This window comes from Mus pahari, unplaced genomic scaffold, assembly GCF_900095145.1.
Source record: "Mus pahari unplaced genomic scaffold, PAHARI_EIJ_v1.1 scaffold_11084_1, whole genome shotgun sequence".
Taxonomy (NCBI): domain Eukaryota; kingdom Metazoa; phylum Chordata; class Mammalia; order Rodentia; family Muridae; genus Mus; species Mus pahari.
This window is the reverse complement of record NW_018394079.1, coordinates 3,233-24,613: the sequence shown is the minus strand read 5'-3', so window position 1 is coordinate 24,613 and position 21,381 is coordinate 3,233. Positions and strand designations below refer to the sequence as shown.

The window sequence follows — 21,381 nt, the reverse complement described above, 5'->3', positions numbered from 1 at the left end:
CTGAACCTTTGTTGCACATAATGATGATGTGTCCATATTCAGTATGAGCATCTTGGTCAATGAACGGTGGAGAAGTTGTCATCCATATTCCACAAATAAGAAGTTGGATCAGGGTGCACATAGGAATGATGTAGTTTGGACCCCTTGATATCATTAGCCACCTTACTATTCTCCCTGGAAAACTGACCTTAAAGGCAAGGACCACAGTAATAGCTTTGGCCAAAACAGTAGCAAGAGCCATAGTGAATGTAACTGCAAACGTGGTCTGCTGAAGGATGCAAGCAGCTGTGTTTGGCTGACCAATGAAGTTCAAAGAACACAGGAAACAGAAGGTGAGTGTGATGAGCAAAATGTAACTGAGAGCACGATTATTGGCCTTTACAATAGGAGTGTCTCTGTGTTTCACAAAGATGCCAATAACAAAGACAGTGAGTGCAGATAAGCACAAAGCTATGCTGGCTAGAGCCATCCCTAAGGGGTCTTCATAGCCAAGAAAGGTCACAGATTTTTGGAAGCAGTTGTTCCTCTCTGTATTTGCATAATGACTCTCTGGACACTTCACACACTGGTACACATCTGTTCAGAAATATAGGTTATGAAATCAGGAGTTAATTCCATGGTGATTCCTTTTCTTATGAGACATTTCTAATTACTAGGACTGTCAAGAAATCACTGTCTTTTGTTTTCCCAGAAACAAAGTAATAAATACAATAGTATGCAAAATTTTAGGTTGATAAACTGCACTTTGTTGTCTCCATACTTCCACATTTATCTTCACATATAATAGGATTTTTTGAATTCTCTTATAAATACTACTTTCATATACCTTCCGTACCCTCAGTTTTTTCTCTCAACTCCTTCTGCTCTCTATCTCTAGCTTTTACATTGTTATTGCCACTTTGTTCATTCAGTAGAGCCAGTGTATGTACAACTGGGAATGGCTTCATTGGGAAAATAGGTAGACTTTCAAACTCAAACTTTTTAAAGAACAGCACTGTATCTTTACAGTTACTCAACATCTTTCAGTAAATTCCTTAAAAAACTTCTTGACTTTCACTTAATTTTAATACATATGCCTTTGTTCTGTTTATACACAATATTTTTCTGGCTTTACTGATAGTGCTGTAACTCTTTTTGAAAGTAACTATAATACTAAGTTACATTGCAAAAACCTGCTGTTGCCTTGTTAGTACTCATAATTCACATATCCTTCTTAACTTAAACATGGGAGATCTAGATTAGAAGAAATAGTTTTTGCAAAATTTTTCAGGAAATACTTTCTCATACATGAGTCTTAAATTTACTTTTCTTCTTAAAATTCCTCATGTTTTGAAATACTGTTCATTCTCTCGTAGTGTTTATAGAATAGACCTTATTACATTGTATAGTGCTCAAAATCATTCCATAATATATTTCTTAACATTTCAAGGAAGCCTATATTTTCATGCAGTTGGTGTATTCTTAGAATATGTGAGGGATTTTTGAAAAAATCTATAATACTCTGCTCTGGAGCTTTTTAATATTTTTATAAATATTATGATTAACATAAAATACATGCTCCAAAATTCATAAAATACATAATGTTGATATGATAGTTTCAATATGCTTGACTTAGAGGATGGCACTCTTTTTGAAATGTGGCCTTGTTGAAAGAAGCATATCACTGTGGAAGTCGAATTTTTGACCCTCATCCTAGATACCTGGAAGTTTTCCTTTTCCTAGCAGATTTCACCTGATAATGTAGAACTCTCAGCTCCTCCTGTTCCATGCCTTCCTGGGTGCTGTCATTCTCCCTACTTGAGGATAATTAACTGAACTTCTCCAACCAGAGACAACTATAACAACTAACTCCAGAGATCACCAGATGGCGAAAGGCAAACGTAGGAAACTTACTAACAGAAACTGAACTTCTCCACAATGAAATATTGTTCATATATATATATAAAGTTGACTTTGTCAAAGTGATTGTTCACAGCAGTAAAACTGTAACTAAGACACAAGTTAGTACCTGTAGTGAGATATTTCTTTGGAAGCCCTGGTCATGTTTTTGATTGAGAAAATGTGAGTTTTGAGATTTTGAATGTGGAGTATCATTCTTTAAGTTAAACTTAATGGGCCACCCTTGAATGAATATGGAAACTTTTGCTGCTAAGGGTGATTTACTGTGGGATTCTGCTTCTAGATGTTTCAGAAGAGAAGAATTTCAATATGGGGCTGCTCTTGTTATATTTTGGTGACGTATGTGGCTGTATTTTGCCCTTTTCTAAAGAGCCTACCTGAGAGTAAGATAAAGAGATTTCTATTAACAGAATTAACAAAGTAAGTCCCAAAAAGCTGAACAGAGACTTTGATCTCTGGTTCAGTCGCATCAAGAACATTTTCATACAAGCATAGCAAGTTTAAAATGGAAAAATAGAAAACATATGGTTCAAGCAAAAATAAATGGGTACAAGGAAACAAAATGAAGCTGAATGCTAGTTTCATGGAGAAAAATAGTTAAAAGAGTATTGATCTCTGTGCAAGATCTCACCCAACTAAACTATTGTTTGTATTTGCAGATGTAAAGGGAATACTTTAGAGTTTTAATATGGAATGTTACCTAGAAATAGACTAAAATCTTGTGATCCATATGTTGAGGCTGAAAGACACAGTATGTTGACCTCGACCATGAGAAGCTTGGACCAAGGCATGGTCTTACACTCTTTTTTTTTTTTTTTTTTTTTTTTTGGTTTTTTTCGAGACAGGGTTTCTCTGTGTAGCCCCGGCTGTCCTGGCACTCACTTTGTAGACCAGGCTGGCCTCGAACTCAGAAATCCGCCTGCCTCTGCCTCCCGAGTGCTGGGATTAAAGGCGTGCACCACCACGCCCGGCTGGTCTTACACTCTTTTAATCCCAGGAGACAAAGACAAGCAGTGTGGGGTGATGCCCTGTGCACAGACAGTTGGGTACTGGTTGAGCACAGACCTGAAACCCCTGTAACCTTATGAAAGATAGGTATTCAGCCACACCTCCTGGGCCCCTGGATCCTCTCACACCTACAGCCACCCACTGGCCCCTGCAGAGAGGTATATGTCCATTAGTCATGTAGGCAACGCCCCAAGATACTGGTATAATGTCTGTACTTAACCTTTATAGTTACCTGTCAACAACCAGGTATGCTTCTCCTCAGAGTTGCCTGGCAACTGCCAAGATAGTGCAGCCCACTATAAAAGAGTTGTTTGCCTTCTCCTCACTCTTTTACCTCTTATTACCTTGCTCCCTTGCTCCCCCTCTCTCTGCCTTCCCTTCCCCCCCCCCCCCGTTTTCACATGGTCACCATGGCCAGCCTCTACTTCCCTACTCTCTTCCCCTCTCTGCCTTTCTACAATTTACATGCTAAAACTATGGGCTGCCTCTTATCTTTGAGATCTACTGTGAAGGAGCAATGGAGTACATTTTCCCCCTAAAGAGCTGTGTGTCTAACTTTCCACTAGAAAGNCTCCCTGCACTTCAGCCAAGGCTGCCAGCCAAGCAATCTCAAGAAACCTGCCCACTGACCAAACCAAAGATTCTTTTCCATGTGAGAAGGAAGCTCGAGATCTCCTCTTGCCCTTTTCCTCGACCCTTGGCCATGAGTTCCCAGTCTGTTCTCAGCCAATCCTTGATATAGAGCAGCATGTGGTATGTTCAAGAGTGAGAACCTGTCATCCCTGGCCTCCTTGCAACCAAGGGCCCCTAGAACCAGCTCTTCTATGGTACCCTTAGGCATTTGTGGTGGCCAATATTTGGAGCCCTAATACAGCTGCTCAGCAGAGACCCCAGACTGTGACCTCTCTCACTCCAGAGTGACACCTGCCCAGAAGTTCCATGGAGGTGTGGACAGTCAAATTTCAGGAAACTCCCATCATCCAGTGGACCTAGCCTTAGCAGATATTGGACCACACTTTTTTCCTGCAAAGCTGATCCTTGAGTTTAAGGCCAGCCTGTGACAGAGCAAGTTCAAANTAGAGAAAAGCTTAAATCTAGGTGTGATATAGTACATGCATTACATCTCAGTGTTCTGGGGACAGAGGCATACAGATCTTTGAGTTCAAAGCCAATTTACAGAGCAAGTCCAAGGAGAGACAACCATATACTGTTAGAGATTTGTAAAACAAAAGCTGGTAATAGAAAAAAGGGGAACCATATTCCAGCCCCCATAAGCATACAAGCTCAGAAGCATTGGCCATGTGGCTCTGGCTTATTAGTCAATAAGAATAAGAAATTAGCTCCTTCATTAAGGGCCCCGTGTTCCATCCAATAGATGACTATGGAGCATCCACTTCTGTATTTGCCAAGCATTGGCATAGCCTCACAAGAGAGAGCTATGTTAGGGTCCTGTCAGCAAAATCTTGCTAGAGAAAGTACCCAAGGAGCTAACGGGGTCTGCAACCCTATAGGAGGAACAACATGAATTAACCAGTAGTCCATAGACCTTTGTCTCTAGTTGCATATGTAGCAGAGGATGGCCTAGTATGCCATCAATCAGAGGAAAGGCCCTTGGTATTGTGAAGATCATATTCCCCAGTACAGAGGAATGCCAGGGCCAGGAAGTGGGAGTGGGTGGGTTGGGGAGCAGGGCATGGAGAGGGTATAGGGGGCGCTGGTGATTGCATTTGAAATGTAAATGAAGAAATTATCAAATAAAAATGCCTTAATTAAAAAATGAAGAAGAAGAAGAAGAAGAAGAAGAAGAAGAAGAAGAAGAAGAAGAAGAAGAAGAAGAAGAAGAAGAAGAAGAAGAAGAAGAGACTAACAAAATAATTGATGCTGGTTTGCTGGGGCAAAGAAATTAGCAATAATTAAGACTAGATCAGCATCACTGAGGGGAAACCATCTGGGAAGTGTTTTCTGAGAGTAAAAAAGCTGTGTTCCAGAGATAGCCCAGGTTTTACCTTGATCTGAAATTTGAGTTGGTGTTAGTGTCACCCAGGTATTACTTGATTTCAAAGTATGAAGGGCTCATGGAGAGTAATTGAGGCTTGGTACTCTGAGAAGCCTAGAGATAGCATTGGTGATGGTAAAGCCTCAGTGGCAGTTCATGGCCCAGGACTAGAGTGGTCATGCAAGGAAGTTGAGGCTTAGTACCATAAAGAGAGCCTCTGAGAGGCTATTAGCATCATATTATATGCAATTTATGGAGCAAAAAGTAACAAACTTAGACAAACTATTTTATAGATTTTACCACAAATGGAAGAAAAAGAAACAGACTATAACATATGTAATAAACATTATGGAAGTCAAAATTATTATTAATATATTCGTACATGATTATACTCTGTACAGTTATTTATAACCAAAAGTAATTGTCTCATTAGTGTATATGAAATTAACAACAAATGCATCAAGCTGCAGTGCAAGACACAGTGTATTGGAGATGCCAATAGCAGGTGATGATCTCCAAAAACATGAGCATGAGTAGAGTGGAATCAACCAGGGACTAGAGTGCTATAGAGATCAGAGCTAGAAAAATACTGCAAGCCTTTTGGAGGAGACTAGAAGATCATGTCTAGATCCCTGATATTGAAAGAAAAAGCCATTATGTTGAAGTAGACTTGGAAACCCCAAAATGTTCAAGATTCCAGAGCCATTGGATATCTGCTGTGAAATGCTGCTAGCAGGGATTGGAACAAGCCCAGGAGAAAGAAGTTTGTTGCAGTCAACAAAGATAAAAAAGTAGTGGAGATCTGAAAATCTCCTTGATATCAGACGTGATATCCAGGATTGAAATTTGTCCAATTGTTTTGTGTCTTGCTTAAGAGTTTGAATTAATCTCAGAGGAGATTTTGAACTTGGATTTTTATTAATGTTGAAAATGTTATAAAATATGTGAATGTTGTAGTTTGGACAAAATGTACTTTTTCATAATGTTATGCCTAGCTATTGACTTCATAAACTCAAGTGTTTAAACATGCAAATGGAACCCAGGGAGTGGAAAGTCCTAGTTTGAATACACTTGGTCCAGGGAGTTCTAACTATTTGAGTGTATATATTGTTGAAGGAGTTGTGTCAGTGTGGGCATGGGTTTTAAGACCCTTATCTTAGGTGCCAAGAAACCAGTCTTTTGCTAGCACCCTTCAGAAGAAGATGTAGAATTCTCAGCTCCTCTGAATCATGCTTAACTGGATGATGCTATGCTCCTACCTTGGTGATAATTGACTGAACCTCTGAACTGGTAAAACAGTCCCATTAGAATGTTGTCCTTATGTTTTTTGCCTTTGTCATGGTGTTTTCATACAGCAGTAAATCTCCAAGATAGTGGATTACACAATATTTCTACATTTCTTACAATATAATTGTTAACCAGAGAGTTAATTTTACTTCATTTGATATTTTAATGTATAATAGATAGTATTACCTTACTTTTCAACTTTCTATCAGTATTCTTTTTAAATTTACAGTGTTTAGCATTTCTTTGAGCTACATATTGTTGTACAATATAATTAATTAAAATACACTGGCCAGATTTGTTCTTAGTGCGTGAATGAATCTTTTTATGCATAAACCAGACACATTCAAAAATTCATTTATATATTTGCATGTGTGAGTATGTGCACATGTTCTTGTGCATGTGCATGTGCGTGTGTGTGTGGGGGGGATTGTGCTTGGGTAAAATTTTGACAGTAAAATTTATCATTATTTATCATTATTGAAATGTGGTATTAAAGGAAGATAGTATGGACACTTCATAAGAATCTGAAGTGTCCATTTGTAGTTGATAATTGTCTCAAAATTCATGAAGAATTGTGTTTGAATTTGATGGGAATTTCAATGAAACCTACTTGAAAACCCAGCTATACCACTCTTGGGTATATACCCAAATAATTCCCCAGTATATCACAGGGACATATGCAATACTATGTTCATAGTGAACTCATTTGTAAGAGCCAACAGCAGAAAGCAAATGCCCTATAACAGAAAAAAAAGACGGATACAGAATATGTGGCACATTTACACAATGGAATTATTCCCAGTTATTAAGATCAAGGGCATAAGGACTTTTGAAGAAAAATGGATGGAAGTATAAAATATCATCCAGAGTAAGGAAATACAGACCCCCCCCCCAAATACATCACATGTACTCACCTAATAAGATGATATTAGCCAAAAAGCACAGATCACCTTGGATACAACCCACAGAGATTCAGAATTTTAAGAAGCAGAAAGGTCAAGATGGAAATAAAGTCATAGGTTAAGGAACAGTGGGAGGGTTGCCATAGAGAGGGGACCATTACTGGACTGCAAATAAATAAATGAATTAATTACATATGGTTTGTGCTTATCGATTTAGAATATTTGTTCATTTCCATAAAAGCAGGAAGCATAGAAGCAGCCAGAGAGAGAAAAGGTCTCACTGAAACACAAATTAAATGATTAAATCCTATTTTGAAGGCAGCAGCAGAAAAAAAGAGAAAAAATTAAAAAAAAAACAGACAAGATTATTATGAGACATTTCTAACTACTAGGACTGTCAAGAAATCACTGTCTTTTGTTTTCCCAGAAACAAAGTAATAAATACAATAGTATGCAGAATTTTAGGTTGATAAACTGCACTTTGTTGTCTCCATATTTCCACATTTATCCTCACATATAATAGGATTTTTTGAATTCTCTTATAAATACTACTTTCATACACCTTCCATACCCTCAGTTTTTTCTCACAACTCCTTCTGCTCTCTATCTCTAGCTTTTACATTACTATTGCCACTTTGTTCATTCAGTAGAGCCAGTGTATGTACAACTGAGAATGGCTTCATTTAATGGCAGAGCAATTAGACAGAGACAGAGAGAGAGAGAGAGAGAGAGAGAGAGAGAGAGAGAGAGAGAGAGAGAGAGATCAAAGGAATACAAATTGGAAAGGAAGAAGTCAAAATATCACTATACGCAGATGATAGTATCCATAAGTGACCTGAAAAATTCAACCACAGAGAGAGAGAGAGAGAGAGAGAGAGAGAGAGAGAGAGAGAGAGAGAGAGAGATCAAAGGAATACAAATTGGAAAAGAAGTCAAAATATCACTATATGCAGATGATAGTATCCATAAGTGACCTGAAAAATTCAACCTGAGATCTCCTATACCTGATAAACAACTTAAGCAAAGTAACTGGATTTAAAATTAACTCAAACAAATTAGTAACCTTCCTCTACACAAAGGATAAACAGACTGAGAAAGAAATAAAAGAAACAACATTCTTCACAATAGTCACAAATAATATAAAATACTTTGTTGTGACTGTAACTAAACAAGTGAAAGATCTGTATGATAACGACTTCAAGTCTCTGAAGACAGAATTTGAAGAATATATCAGAAGATAGAAATATCCACCGAGTAGTAAAAATGGCCAACTTGCGGAAAAGGAATCTACAGATTCACTGCAATTCCCAACAAAAATCCAACTCAATTTTTCACTTATTTAAAAAGGGCAATTTGTAAATTCATCTGGAATAACGAAAAAACTAGGATATTGAAAGCTATTCTCAATAATAAAATAACCAGTAGTGTAATCACCATCCTTGACCTCAAGTTATACTACAGAGCAATTATGTGAGGACAAATTTCATCTTATTAGTACAGTGACAGGCAGGTAGATAAATGGAATAGAATTGAAGATCTAGAAATGAACCCACACACCTATAGTCACTTGAACTTTGACCAAAAAGTGAAAATCATCCAGTGGAAAAAGAACAGCATTCTCAACAAAAAGTGTTGGCTCATCTGGCAGTTATCATGTAGAAGAATGCAAATTGACCCATTGTACAATGCTCAAATCCAAGTGGATCAAGGAATTCCACATAAAACCAGATACACTGAAACTAATAGAAAGAAAGGGGAGAAGAACCTCGAGCACATGGGCACAGAGGAAAATTCCCTGAACAGAACACCAATAGCTTTGCTGTAAGTTCAAAAATTGACAAATGGGACATCTTAAAATTCCAAAGCTTCAAAGGACACTATCAATAGTACTACATATTGGGAAAAGATCTTTATGAATCCTATATCTGGTAGAGAACTAAAATTCAATATGCACAAAGAACTCATAAAGTTAGACCCCAAAGAACCAAATAAACTTTTAAAAATTTGGGTAAAAAAACCAAACAAAGAATTCTCAACTGAGGAATACTGAATGGCTGAGAAAAAACTAAAGAAATGTTTAACATCCTTGGTCTTCAGAGAAATGCAAATCAAAAAACCCTGAGATTCTACCTCAAACCAATCAGAATGGCTAAGAGTAAAAACTCAGGTGACAGCAGATGCTTAGTAGGTTGTGGAGAAGGAAGAGCCCTCCTCCATTGCTGGTGGTATTGCAAGCTGGTACAACCACTATGGAAATCAGTATTTTGGTTCCTCCGAAAACTGGACATAGTACCACCTGAGGACCCAGAAATAGCAACCCTGAGCATATACCCAGAAAATACTGCAACTTGTAATAAGGACACATGTTCCACTATGTTCATACGAGCCTTATTTACAATAGCCAGAAGGTAGAAAGGTCCCAGATGTCCCTTAACAGAGGAATGAAAATAGAAAATGGGCTACATTTGCACAATGGAGCACTAGTCAGTTATTAAAAACAATAAAATTATGAACTACTTAGGCAAATAGATGTAGCTGGGGGATATCATCCTGAATGAGGTAACCCAGTAACAAAAGAACACACATGATATGCACTCATTGATAAGAGGCTATTATCCCAGAAGCTCAGATTACCCAAGATAAAAATCACAAACCAAATGAAACTCAAGAAGGAAGAAAAAAGTATGGATCCTTCAATCTGTCTTAGAAGGGGGGGGGGGACAAAATACCCATGGAAGGAGTTACAGAGACAAAGTGTACAGCAGAGACTGAAAGAATGACAATCCAGAGACTGCCACACCTAGGGATCCATCCCATTTACAGTCACCAAACCTAGGTACTATTGTGGATGCCAACAAGTGCTTGCTGAAAGTAACCTGATATAGCTGTCTTCTGAGAGGCTCTGCCAGTGTCTGACAAAAACAGAAATGGATGCTCACAGCCATCGGTTGGATGGAGCACAGGGTCCCCAATAAAGGAGCTAGAGAAAGGACCCATGGAGCTGAAGGAGTTTGCAGTACCACAGGAAGAACAACAATATGAACTAATCAGTATGTCCAGAGCTCCCTGGGACTAAACCACCACGAAGAGTACACATGGTGAGACTAATGATTTGAGCTTCACGTATAGCCTCGGACGGCATAGTCAGTCATCAATGGAAGGAGAGACCCTTGGTCCTTTGCAAACTCTATGCCCCATTGTAAGGAAATGCCAGGGACAGGAAGTAGGAATATGTTGATTTTTGAGCAGGTAGAGTGCTGGGGAATAAGGGATTTTTAGGAGGGAACACCAGGAAGGGGGATAACATTTGAAAAATAAAGAAAATATCTAATAAGAAAGAAGAAATTAGAAATAATTACATATGACTCTCTACATATGACTTTTTCACTTGCTAATGTATTTTGAATCCAGTAGAGAAATAGGAAGTTTTTCATAATATCTGCATTTACCTGTTTCATTAGAAATCTCATTGTCTCCACAAGGCGTGCACTTGTAGCAGCAGATGGCCTTGCCCTCTAGGGTTACCTTTCTGAATCCAGGCTTACAATTCTCATTGCACACAGACTGAGGGATCTGAAAAGAATGAGAACAACTTTATCCAATGCTTTGTGTTTTAAGAAAAATCATAGAAACAGTTTCTGAAGGTCATACACAGAAGATAGTAGTTTTGTTATTTACACCTAGAGTTATTTAAAAGATACTTTGTAGTAATAAGGAATGGGGAAGTGGTGGTAGCTACCATAAAGTCACAGATTCCAGGAAATCAAGAGACTCCCAGGATCCATTGGTGATGATATTAGCTGATATGCCCCATAAAGGTAAAGATAACCTGTTGAGACCATATGCACAGGTTAGACAATGCCCCAGGATGAAGGATGGGGGCACTAAACCATCTCAGAAATATTAAATCAGAATTGCTCCTACCTAAAAAAACACAGGGACAAAGAATGGAGCAGAGACAGAAGGAAAGGTAATCCAGAGACTGCCCCACCCAGGGATCCATAGATATGCAACCCAAAGCAAGACACTATTGTTGATGCCAAGAAGTGCTTGCTAATTGGTGCTAGATATAACTGTCTCCTGAGAGGCTCCAGTAGTGCCTTACCAATAAAGATGAGGATGCTTGCACCCAGCCATCTGAGTACAAGGACCACAATTGAGGGGTTAAGCACTGAAAGACCTGAAAGCCTTTGTGACCCCATACTAAAAACAACACTATCAATTCACAGGAATACCTGATCTCCCAGGGACTAAACCACCACCCAAAGAATACACATGGATAGTTGTACAAGGCTACAGCAACAGAGGTAGCAGAGCATGACTATATCTGGCATCCTTGGGAGGGGAGGCCCTTGGTCCTCTGAAGGCTTAATTCCCAGCTTAAGGGAATGCTAACTTTGTCAAAGAGTCAGGCCTTGAGGGATGAGAGCAGCACCTTCATAGAAGCAGGTGAAAGGGGATGGAATAGGGGATTTACATATGGGAAACCAGGAAGGGAGATAATATTTGAATTGTGAATAAATAAAATAACCAATAAAATTTTAAAAAGATATTTTAAAAAGTAATAAATGATTAGGACATTGAAATGGCAAATGTGTTTAAATTTTCATCTGAGAATTAACCTAGTGTTAAAATATTTGGAATCTTAAAGCGTTAAGGACAAGTTTTTGAAACATTAATGACTAGCAACATGATCTAGTAATCAATGAGATCCATCTTGTCTAATACTATCTTTGCATTTTCTGACACCTGTGTTGAGCATCTCACTATTCACCATTATTATGAATCTTGACTGTCAATTTGAGGGGATTTATAATTATCATGGAAGCAAAAAACATGTATTTGTACATGTTTATTTCATAAGACATATAGATAAATATAGCTAAGCTGAAAAGGTTCATTGGGATTTTAAATGTCTCTATTTATTTTAAAAATGTCACAATTGCAGAGAAGATAGAAGAGATCTACAGTATTCATTTCTTTCTGCATTTAGAGAATATCATATCATCTGCACCCTCTTACATGTTACAATTATGCATTTCCAAATATAATACTTTGCACTCTCAAATTGTTCTATTAGTTCTTTCAAGATATTATTAAACATTGGATGAGGTAGGACATACTGAGAATCAAAGGACAATTAAGGGATGCTAATGAAGTTCTTATATGATAATATGAATGTAAAAATATTCCATATATGATAAGTAATTTGAATATTTACTTCCTTTTTTGGTGACATTATATAGGAAGTTATTGAAAATGTAGGGGATTCAGTTTTTCTGATGCAATTATAGCACAGTGTTTGGGAATTGAAAAAATGTAAAATGTTTCCTCAATTCCAGGTTTGTAACTTTATTTAATGTTAATATATGTGTATAGAAACATTTTCTTTACATTTCCTATGCCTGTCTACTGTACAACCACTTCTTGTCAGGCTTTATCCTTGGTAGATTCTGATATTTCAAGAAACATAAAAGACTTTAGTCATTCTTATAAAGGAAATATTTGTTCACGGTTTTTGAATATACAATAAAAAATAAAAGCTGCTTGTGGACGTTGTACATCGTGGTGCGCACTAGGCTCCGCACCACGATGTACAACGTCCACAAGCAGCAACCCATGACCACCTAAAATGAGCCAACAATGAAACAATGGCAAGTGAAAGAGATGTGTCCTTAGGGGCCATCTGGTAGAGAGAAGGATACTGACCCTGGTCACTTAATAAAGGATCATAAGGTCCAAAGGTAATCTGAAGTAAATTGGATAAATAAAGAAAGAATATTAACATCAATCAAAATGTCATTCCTGAATCAATAGAAGAAGACAGGAGAACATTTTAAAGGACATCCCAGTTACTACATTTAACAGAAATTTTTGTTAGGCCTGTAAGTCTCAAGGACTTACTGGATCTCATTTACTACACACAATATTACTTTTACAAGGAAGAGAAATCAGAATTTAACTCCATGTTCNGANTNTTTCTTTNATGTTTTGATAATTNATCAATCACTATTTNAGTTTAAAGACAGCTCTAATATGAACAAAGANAACTGACTCTCAGTTCCCACAATNCAAATTTTCTCACCTGTGGAAATTTAAAGAGTTGAAGCAANGTCCCTATTTGTGCAGATGTTATCCATGATGTTCCTGTGAGTGCTGCAGTGAAATTTCTCTTTTTACAATTGTAATTAGGAAAATACTTTCTATGCACAAGAGCTGTGAACCAAATTAAAGCATTATCAAGAGTGTACTTCTCAGTGAATCTGATATTGTAGAAATCAAATCCAAGAGATATGTTGGGTAAAAGATTAGGGTTCCCATTGATCTCCTCAATTGCAAATTGCAGAGCAAGAATATATTGGTAGTTCTTAAAGTTATACCTGTGTGAGTGGTATAAAAACACAAAAGGGGATGATGAACTTTACCATACACACCTACATATTTAATACAGTAAATTATATAGTTTAATTTTGAATCTATAACATATGTAATTTAGTTTCTTCAACATGACCAATGAATTCCATTAGGTAAATAAGTTTAGGTAAGCTCCTTTACCATTGCTATCCATTATTTATAGATCCTCAAAGCATATATTATTTATATTTCATAGACTGATTCTTTATATATTTTGTTTACAAGTTAGGAATCATTTTCCCCCAAAGAGCCCATATGCTGGAATGTAGAACTTTGGCCTTCTGCGGTCTTCACATATGAAAACCCACTACTTTATTATCAACTTAACAACTTTTTAAAAAGAAATCTTAATTAAATAATATTCCAAAGTTCATTTTATTGCATGTGACCAAGGTATCTATTTCTCCAATATAATTTTTTGAGTATGGCAGCATGTAATTACTAATGTCATAGAAAGAAACAGAAAATCCTGCCTCTGTTTCTGAATATATGACGTTAAATGCCTTGCCCTTGACATTTTTATCATTGTGTATTATGGTGTTTTTATATATGACTATGTGCATGTATGTCTCTTAGAATGGACACTTGTGTATAGTTCAGAATAATAAATTCAAGTCAAGGAAACACCAGTTTGATTCCTAACTATTATCTTTACGTATAGTATATTATATTTATTTAATTATGTATTTCTGCATTAATGCACTAATACATTTATGCATTTCATTCATTTACGGCTCAGTTGCTTGCTTCCTTTACTCAATAACTCTGTATATATGACTTGACTGCATGTTGTTGTGTTTATCAGGCTGATATTTAACTCAGAAATATACACCTGTCTCTTTTACCAGACTACTGGGAATAAAGACTTGTACCAGCATATCTGCCTGATGGAATTCTTAGTTTTATTATCACATTTGCCTAGAACTCTGTACAGCAAACCCATAAAAATTCTCTTGTTTTTTTCTCATACCCTCCATATGATCACGGGATTACAGACATATACTCATATTTTTTGGAAGGTATGCACTCAATAACTCACACTTGTTGTGTTCTACTCTCTGAAACAAAGCTTTATCTGGTTAATAATATATTTTGTGGAAAAATACATTTAATCTGAAAGGCCCCAAATACATACTAACAAAAAAAATATTACTTAATATACCTGTAAAAGTGAGTAGATCACACACAAAAAAAAACTTTCCTTAAGATTTTGTTGTATACCTGCAGAAATGGTCTTCAAAATTATATGAGTGTTTTACATCTTAATCCACCACAGAAAAAGTAGAAATCGGAGCACACTGGGTAGACTTGTTCCTCTCAGAATTGACAACCCACCACCATTGTGACACACTTCCTCTAACGAGTTCGTGTCTACTTGAGCAACAACACACATCCTAAGTGTGCCACACAGTATGGTCAAAACCTCTATACAGAATAGTCTTTGGGGCCATTCCTGTACAAACTACTACATTCCATTCCTTGACCCTGAGAGGATTGTAGCTATAGAGTAGTGTGTAATGTATTTGGTCCACTTTAATTTCCCATACTCTAAAATAGCCTCAAGTTGTTTGAAGTCCAAATTCAAAGTCTCTTCTAAAACTTATGCTATCATGAAATGTAAAACCCTGAAAAATAAAACTGAAAATGTAGATCATATACTTCCAACATATCATGGCACAGAATTATAATACCATTTCATATTTGAGATAAAAGAACATAATCAGGAAATACTGTCCCAAAGCAAGATGAAAAACACTTTGAGCAAACTCCAAACTCTGAAATGCCATGCCTGATATCAAAATATGCTTTACATATCCAACTCCTTTCATCTCTAATTGATATCAAAATACTTCTTTCTCTTTGGTTTTATCCATTTTCTATTAGTAGTTCCCCTGGACAGTTATATCACAGCTTTTGCATCTTCAACAAGTCTCTTTGCACAGGATATTCCTCATATAATCCTGGCCTTAACAGATGTACTTAGTTACAGAGAATGAAGCCAGAATGTCTTTCTTCAGTTCTTGACTCTTAGTGCCAGAACCAGATGTCAAAACCTGCCAAGATTTATTCCATGCTACGGCAATAACGGCTCCCTTGTAAAATTAAATCTTTACCAGTTTTCTATTCTTGTTGTTTTACTTTACTTCTCAATTTTGATAGCCTGAAAAACTGTCTATAGACAAGGCTGGTGGCCTTAAATTCCTTTCCCAAATTGGAGGCATAGCTAGGTAGAATTTTGCCCAGAAATTTTTGCTCCCTTTATCTCATTTAGAATTAGGCTTTCCTTAAGATCTTCATGTGGTTGAACAGAGGAATTAGGTCAATGGCAGTTTTTAGTCCTATTTTCTCCTCAATCTGTTGTGTATTTTTGGTTCTAAGGTTTGTACTTTTTATTTATCTTTTTGTCTTCCTTGCATTTGGTAGAAGTGAAGACACAGAATGACCAAAGCAGAAGATGGATTAGTCGGCCATCATTGGGAAGAGAGGCACCTTGGTCTTGCAAACTTTATATGCCCCAGTACAGGGGAACACCAGGGCCAAGAATTGGGAGTGGGTGGGTAGGGGAGCACAGGTGGAGAGGGTATTGGGGACTTTCAGGATAGCATTTGAAATGTAAATGAAGAAAATACCTAATAAAAAATTGGGGAAAAAGTATGAAAAAACAAAAACAAAACAAAACAAAAACCTTTAAATTCCAGAGATCTTGACTGTTTCATACTAGAGGAAAGCATTCCAGTGTGTAGGCGATAATGGTCTTGGATAAGGAACTGAGAGTTCTACATTTTTATCCACAAAAAGCAGGAGTGAAGACACTGGGCAAAACCAAGCTTCGTTGTGTTCTAAACCACTCATGTATAAGGACATACTAATTTTAAACCAAGGCCACACCTACTCCAAGAAGGCCACTGACTATGGGCTAGTCATTCACACACTTGAGTCTATCGGGCCCATTTCTACCAAAAGCACATAACTATTGCTATTTGATAACTTCTGGAAGAGTCAATAATGTGGTTTCTTCTAGACCATTCATATTCTGGGTTAGCCCTACCCTCAAAGGTACTAAGGCAAAACAAAGTGAACTTGGTTGAGAATTGTATTAAATTTTTGTAGGAACAGTTTCTCTGAGCGCAGAGATGATTTGCTGATGTCTTAAGATTTCGCTAAGTTACCTTCCTATAAATAAATAAATAAATAATAAATAAATAAAAAACAACAGTTTTTCCTTACATTCATGCATAGGACCAGAAAACATAGAAGGAACTAAAAAATGTCCAATAGAGAAAAGGAAATTTCTAAATTGAAGCAAGATTTTTAATTCTTTAATTTGGGGCTACCATTATAAAATAGCTATAAAACAGTGACACAGATTTTTAAAGAGTGGTTTGTCTTTAGTATATAAAAGACAATAACTACTGTCATTAGCTCCATTTGTTTTGCAAAGTTTTCTTGTGTGAGGAAAATCATTTTAAAATCTTAACAATTAAGATAACCTGTTTGAGAAGGAATCATGTATAAACATTTCTGTAGAGGATCAGTTCTGTACTGCCAGTGATTGATATCTGAACCTGTTGGAGAGTTCTCCATTAACAAATGGATTGGTTGCTTGAGACTGTTGAATTACTTTTACTTTATGAGAGGCCTGAGGTAGGTTCCTCATCCAATATGTAAGATGCCTGTATTATTAGATGTTATAGTACCACCAGAAAAGGCAGTGCCATTTTTATGAAATCTATTTTGGCACTCTTTATACCAGTGGTACCCTTTTAGGCAAGGAGCATACTCAGTTGTATTTCTGCTCTGAGTTGGGCCAGGAGCATTAAAATTCATGGTACCTTCTGTCATTCTAGGAAATTATGTGCTAATAAATCCAGGATTATTAATTGAATAATTTTGTGAGTCAAGTTTGATTTATTAAAGTTTTTCTGTCCTTGATTATTATGATTTTGGAAAGTCTTCTGGCCTTGTAAGGCTGTTGTAATGGATATAACTTGAAAATATAAAGTAGCACTCTCAGGACATGCATTTTAAATAAATTTCCAGTTTTTCATTGTCTTTCGAAGGGATTGACAAGTGGGTATAGCATTCTCAAAGGTCAAATGTTTTCAGTCAATATCTTTTGCCCCAGAGCCTCTATCATCTAGGCAAGAGAACACTCAAAATATTTTTCTTGTTTCTGTATTATATTAGGAAGCCTTTTCATATTTGTATCTCCCTGCTTATAGATTTGAAGCTGCTAATTTTACTAGAACTTCCTTTGTCATTTTTTGATGAGTTGTTTCTTAAAACTATTCCCTCATTCCCATAAACATTTCATATGTTATCTCTTTAATTCTCCTCTTTTTTCAGACATCTTAGGTAACTTTTTGTGTCAACTTCATATATGTATGCATATGTGTGTGTGTGTGTGTGTGTGTGTGTGTGTACGTGTGTGTGTGTGTTGTGTTTGTGTGTATAATCTCAACATTAAAAATTGTTCTTTGATTAGGCAGGCTATGGCTATTTTAAAATGATCAAGAGAAATCATAAACAATTTAAAATGTAATGTTTCCATACAAGATCATTATTCTCTTTCTTATTCTCCATACACACTGGAAAACAACCTAACAATTTACTCTGTTCTGCATTTTGGAATACATAAGCAGAAAATCCCATAGACCTCTTTGGTTTTATATTTATATTTTTTAGGGACTCTTTTGGAATGACTTATATTTAAATCCTTTAGGGTGGGCCACTTATGTTTATTATTCTGGAAATTAAACTTGATTCTCTGGAAAAATGACACCCTTAATTGCTCAGAAAGTACTTCTCCCCACTATAAAAATTTTCCTTGAAAACGTTATTGATGATACTAAATTTAAACTTTTTAAAAATTCATTTCAATGATCATATTCTCGAGAGCCCCCAACTAGTCAAGTACCTACCCCTTTTTTTTCCATATCTCACATCCCTAAGTCAGTTTCCTCTTTAGAGATTGATTTTTCTTTTTTTGATTTATCACTACCCTCTTGTGAACTATTTTTCACAGACTTTTATGTTGAGGAATTAACATTGTTCTTAGATCCTGATCAAGACAGTAGTCATAAATTCCCCTCACAAGAAGGTGAATTTAATGTCTCCTGAGCACTTTTGCCTTTTTTGTCATTTGTGAATGCCTTCCTAAGTACAGTCCAAATAGCAAATGCTGTAAGGGACAGACCTAATCCTCCATTCTCTGTAATCAAGTTGTTATTATCTAACCCTGTTTTCTCCCATACATCTATATCTAAATGTTTCTTTGTGGAAACCAAAGACTCTCTGTTTGTAAAAACTGAAGAAAGTCAGTCAACTGGCTAGCGCTAAACTTAGTGTTTATTTTCTTTAAGCATATGCTTACTAACATCTGTAAAAAACTCTCTCTCATTACAATCATTTTGTCCCACCGTGAGAAATACAGGAAATGATCACAACCCAGACCTGAAGGTTTTTGATCTAAGGTTGGTGCTGACAGCTCTCACCAGAAATGCTGGGAGAGCTGCCTGGTACCACCAATCAATTATACTCCTCTGTCCTATCACCTATAATAAACCACAGTTCCCTCTTTATGACTTTGCTTGGTTTAAAACTTTTTGGAATGTACTCTGAATATTACAAAGTCTGTTTACTCTCTAGCAGCAATTAACTGGTGATACATGGAACATTGTCAGAGTTCTCATTTCAGTTATGACTATCTGAAAAGGATCTAATAGGTGCCCAACTGTGAAAAAGCTTAATAAACACAGATTTAATGTTATGAATTCTTATAGGATCATCATTAAGAATTACGAAGTCATCCATTTGTCTATATGTCATTACTACAAGACAGTACATCTTCCTGGGTCTACAGAGATCTGCTCAAAGAACTGAGCAAATACCTACTGATTGTTATGTATGTTTAATAGTAACAGGAAAAGGATATTTACAGCAGAAATCTTTTCTAAAGTGATTTACTCCTAGTCCTTGCCTATTGTAGCTTCATCATACATTTAATCTAACACAAAGTCATTTCAGGAAGATCACTTGCAAGTAATAAAACTGTCCTATAATAGAACCAGACAAAACTTAGTCTTAGGGATGTGAGATATGGAAAAAAAAGGGGTAGGTACTTGACTAGTTGGGGGCTCTCGAGAATATGATCATTGAAATGAATTTTTAAAAAGTTTAAATTTAGTATCATCAATAACATTTTCAAGGAAAATTTTTATAGTGGGGAGAAGTACTTTCTGAGCAATTAAGGGTGTCATTTTTCCAGAGAATCAAGTTTAATTTCCAGAAATAGTGTTCAGCAGCTCACAAACATCCATATCTTGAGCACCAATGTGTGTACTGGACTTAATGTCTACAAACACGAAAGGCTAATATATTTACTTATAAACAAAGACACATTCACATGCAAATATAAAGAGAAAACATAGTCATAACAATATCAATATGACGACAAGTAATAGAGGTATTTGAACATGAAAAGCAAGATCAACCACGTAGCAGCCTTGGTATAGAACAATTGCTTATTGAACCCACTTGAGATCATCGTGTTTGAGTTCATCAAAAGACCCTCACTCAGAAAGACCACAGAGATCACCATTGCTGCAAACCTCATGAGGATTTTTTTATTGATACAAAATCTTGGGGACTCCCCTCTCAGCACAAAGGCCAGAGGAGAGATCCAGAACAAAGAAAGAACACACTTTTTATACCTTGTAAGGGGCAGATCTGAGCAACAGGGTAACTGGCTTATTCTAATTGGTGTAGCAAGTAACCTTTTCAGACATTGATTGCTTGGTTTGTATAGTGACTACCTCTGGCCTAGTGACTCATTTTGCTTGCCTCTGTGGTGGGTTATTATGAATTGATCAGCAAAGTTATAGTACATTTTGAACTTATGGGTCAGCTATTAATATCACAGGGAATCATAGCAAGGTCAGGGTGGTTTGCGATTTTTTTTTTCTCAAAATTCATTGTGGAACTGGAGTAGGAGAATTCTTCTGAGAACTGTTACTTTTGTTATGATAATTTCTCTGAGAACAGCTAATGTTCTTTTGGAATCTAGGCTTAATCATTTTGACAGCTAAAACTATGTTTTTACATTTGTTTAGTCAGCCAGCTTCCCTTTCTGGCTCTGTACTTGGCCTGCTAGTACAGTTTGGAAAGTCCTTTTTGAAGTGGGAAGGTACTGCGTAGTCTTGAATTCATTTTGTATATTACAGTTTTTGATATTAATTATAAAGCTCCATTGTGAATGCATGCATGTGTTTTGAAATTAACATCATTTTTTACCTGAATGATAAAAATGATCTTTGATATCACACAGAAATGAAAAAAAATTAGTAAATGGTAATTTTTAAATGAAAGCAAACAGATAAAAACACAAATGAAGTAACATAGTTCAGAGGGAAAATTTGTATGTAGGATATATAATTTGAGTAAAAAGATCAATGATATTTTTAATGTATAAATATTATATATTCAAATAAATACATACAAAAATTCCAAGATACATGTGATTTTTGAAAGTTTCATACATGTGAGGAATTAAGTAATAACCGTTACTAATACAGCAAAGGAACTTAAAATCTACACTCATAGATTAATGATCAGAGGCAACATCAAACTCCTTTGCACACCTAATTTTTAAAGACCACCCTTTATAATAATCATATTTTGAAAATTAAAACTATTTTTTTAATTTTTCCTAAGATCATTAAATGCAACATTTCCCTCTTCCATTCTTTAAGCAAATTCTTATGCACTTCTTATTTTAGTTTCCAGGACTCAACATTCAGTTGCCCAGATGGACTGAAACTTATGCAACACAAACATGTGCATACACACACACACACACACACACACACACACACA

At 36.3% G+C, this 21,381-nt stretch overlaps 1 protein-coding gene across 1 annotated transcript in view; it reads right to left on the bottom strand.

Moving 5' to 3' along the window:
• Positions 1-6: 6 nt before the first annotated feature.
• Positions 7-21,381, bottom strand: part of LOC110315858 (vomeronasal type-2 receptor 116-like) — a gene marked incomplete at its 3' end in the record, with an annotated part of 22,781 nt that continues 1,406 nt past the window's right edge. Inside the window, exons 2-6 of the mRNA XM_021189805.1 lie at positions 13,178-13,472; positions 12,691-12,841; positions 11,198-11,229; positions 10,542-10,665; positions 7-576 (exon numbers count right to left, since the gene is read on the bottom strand). Of these exons, the coding sequence (XP_021045464.1) occupies positions 7-576; positions 10,542-10,665; positions 11,198-11,229; positions 12,691-12,841; positions 13,178-13,472 (1,172 nt within the window). The remainder of the gene's footprint in view (positions 577-10,541; positions 10,666-11,197; positions 11,230-12,690; positions 12,842-13,177; positions 13,473-21,381) is intronic.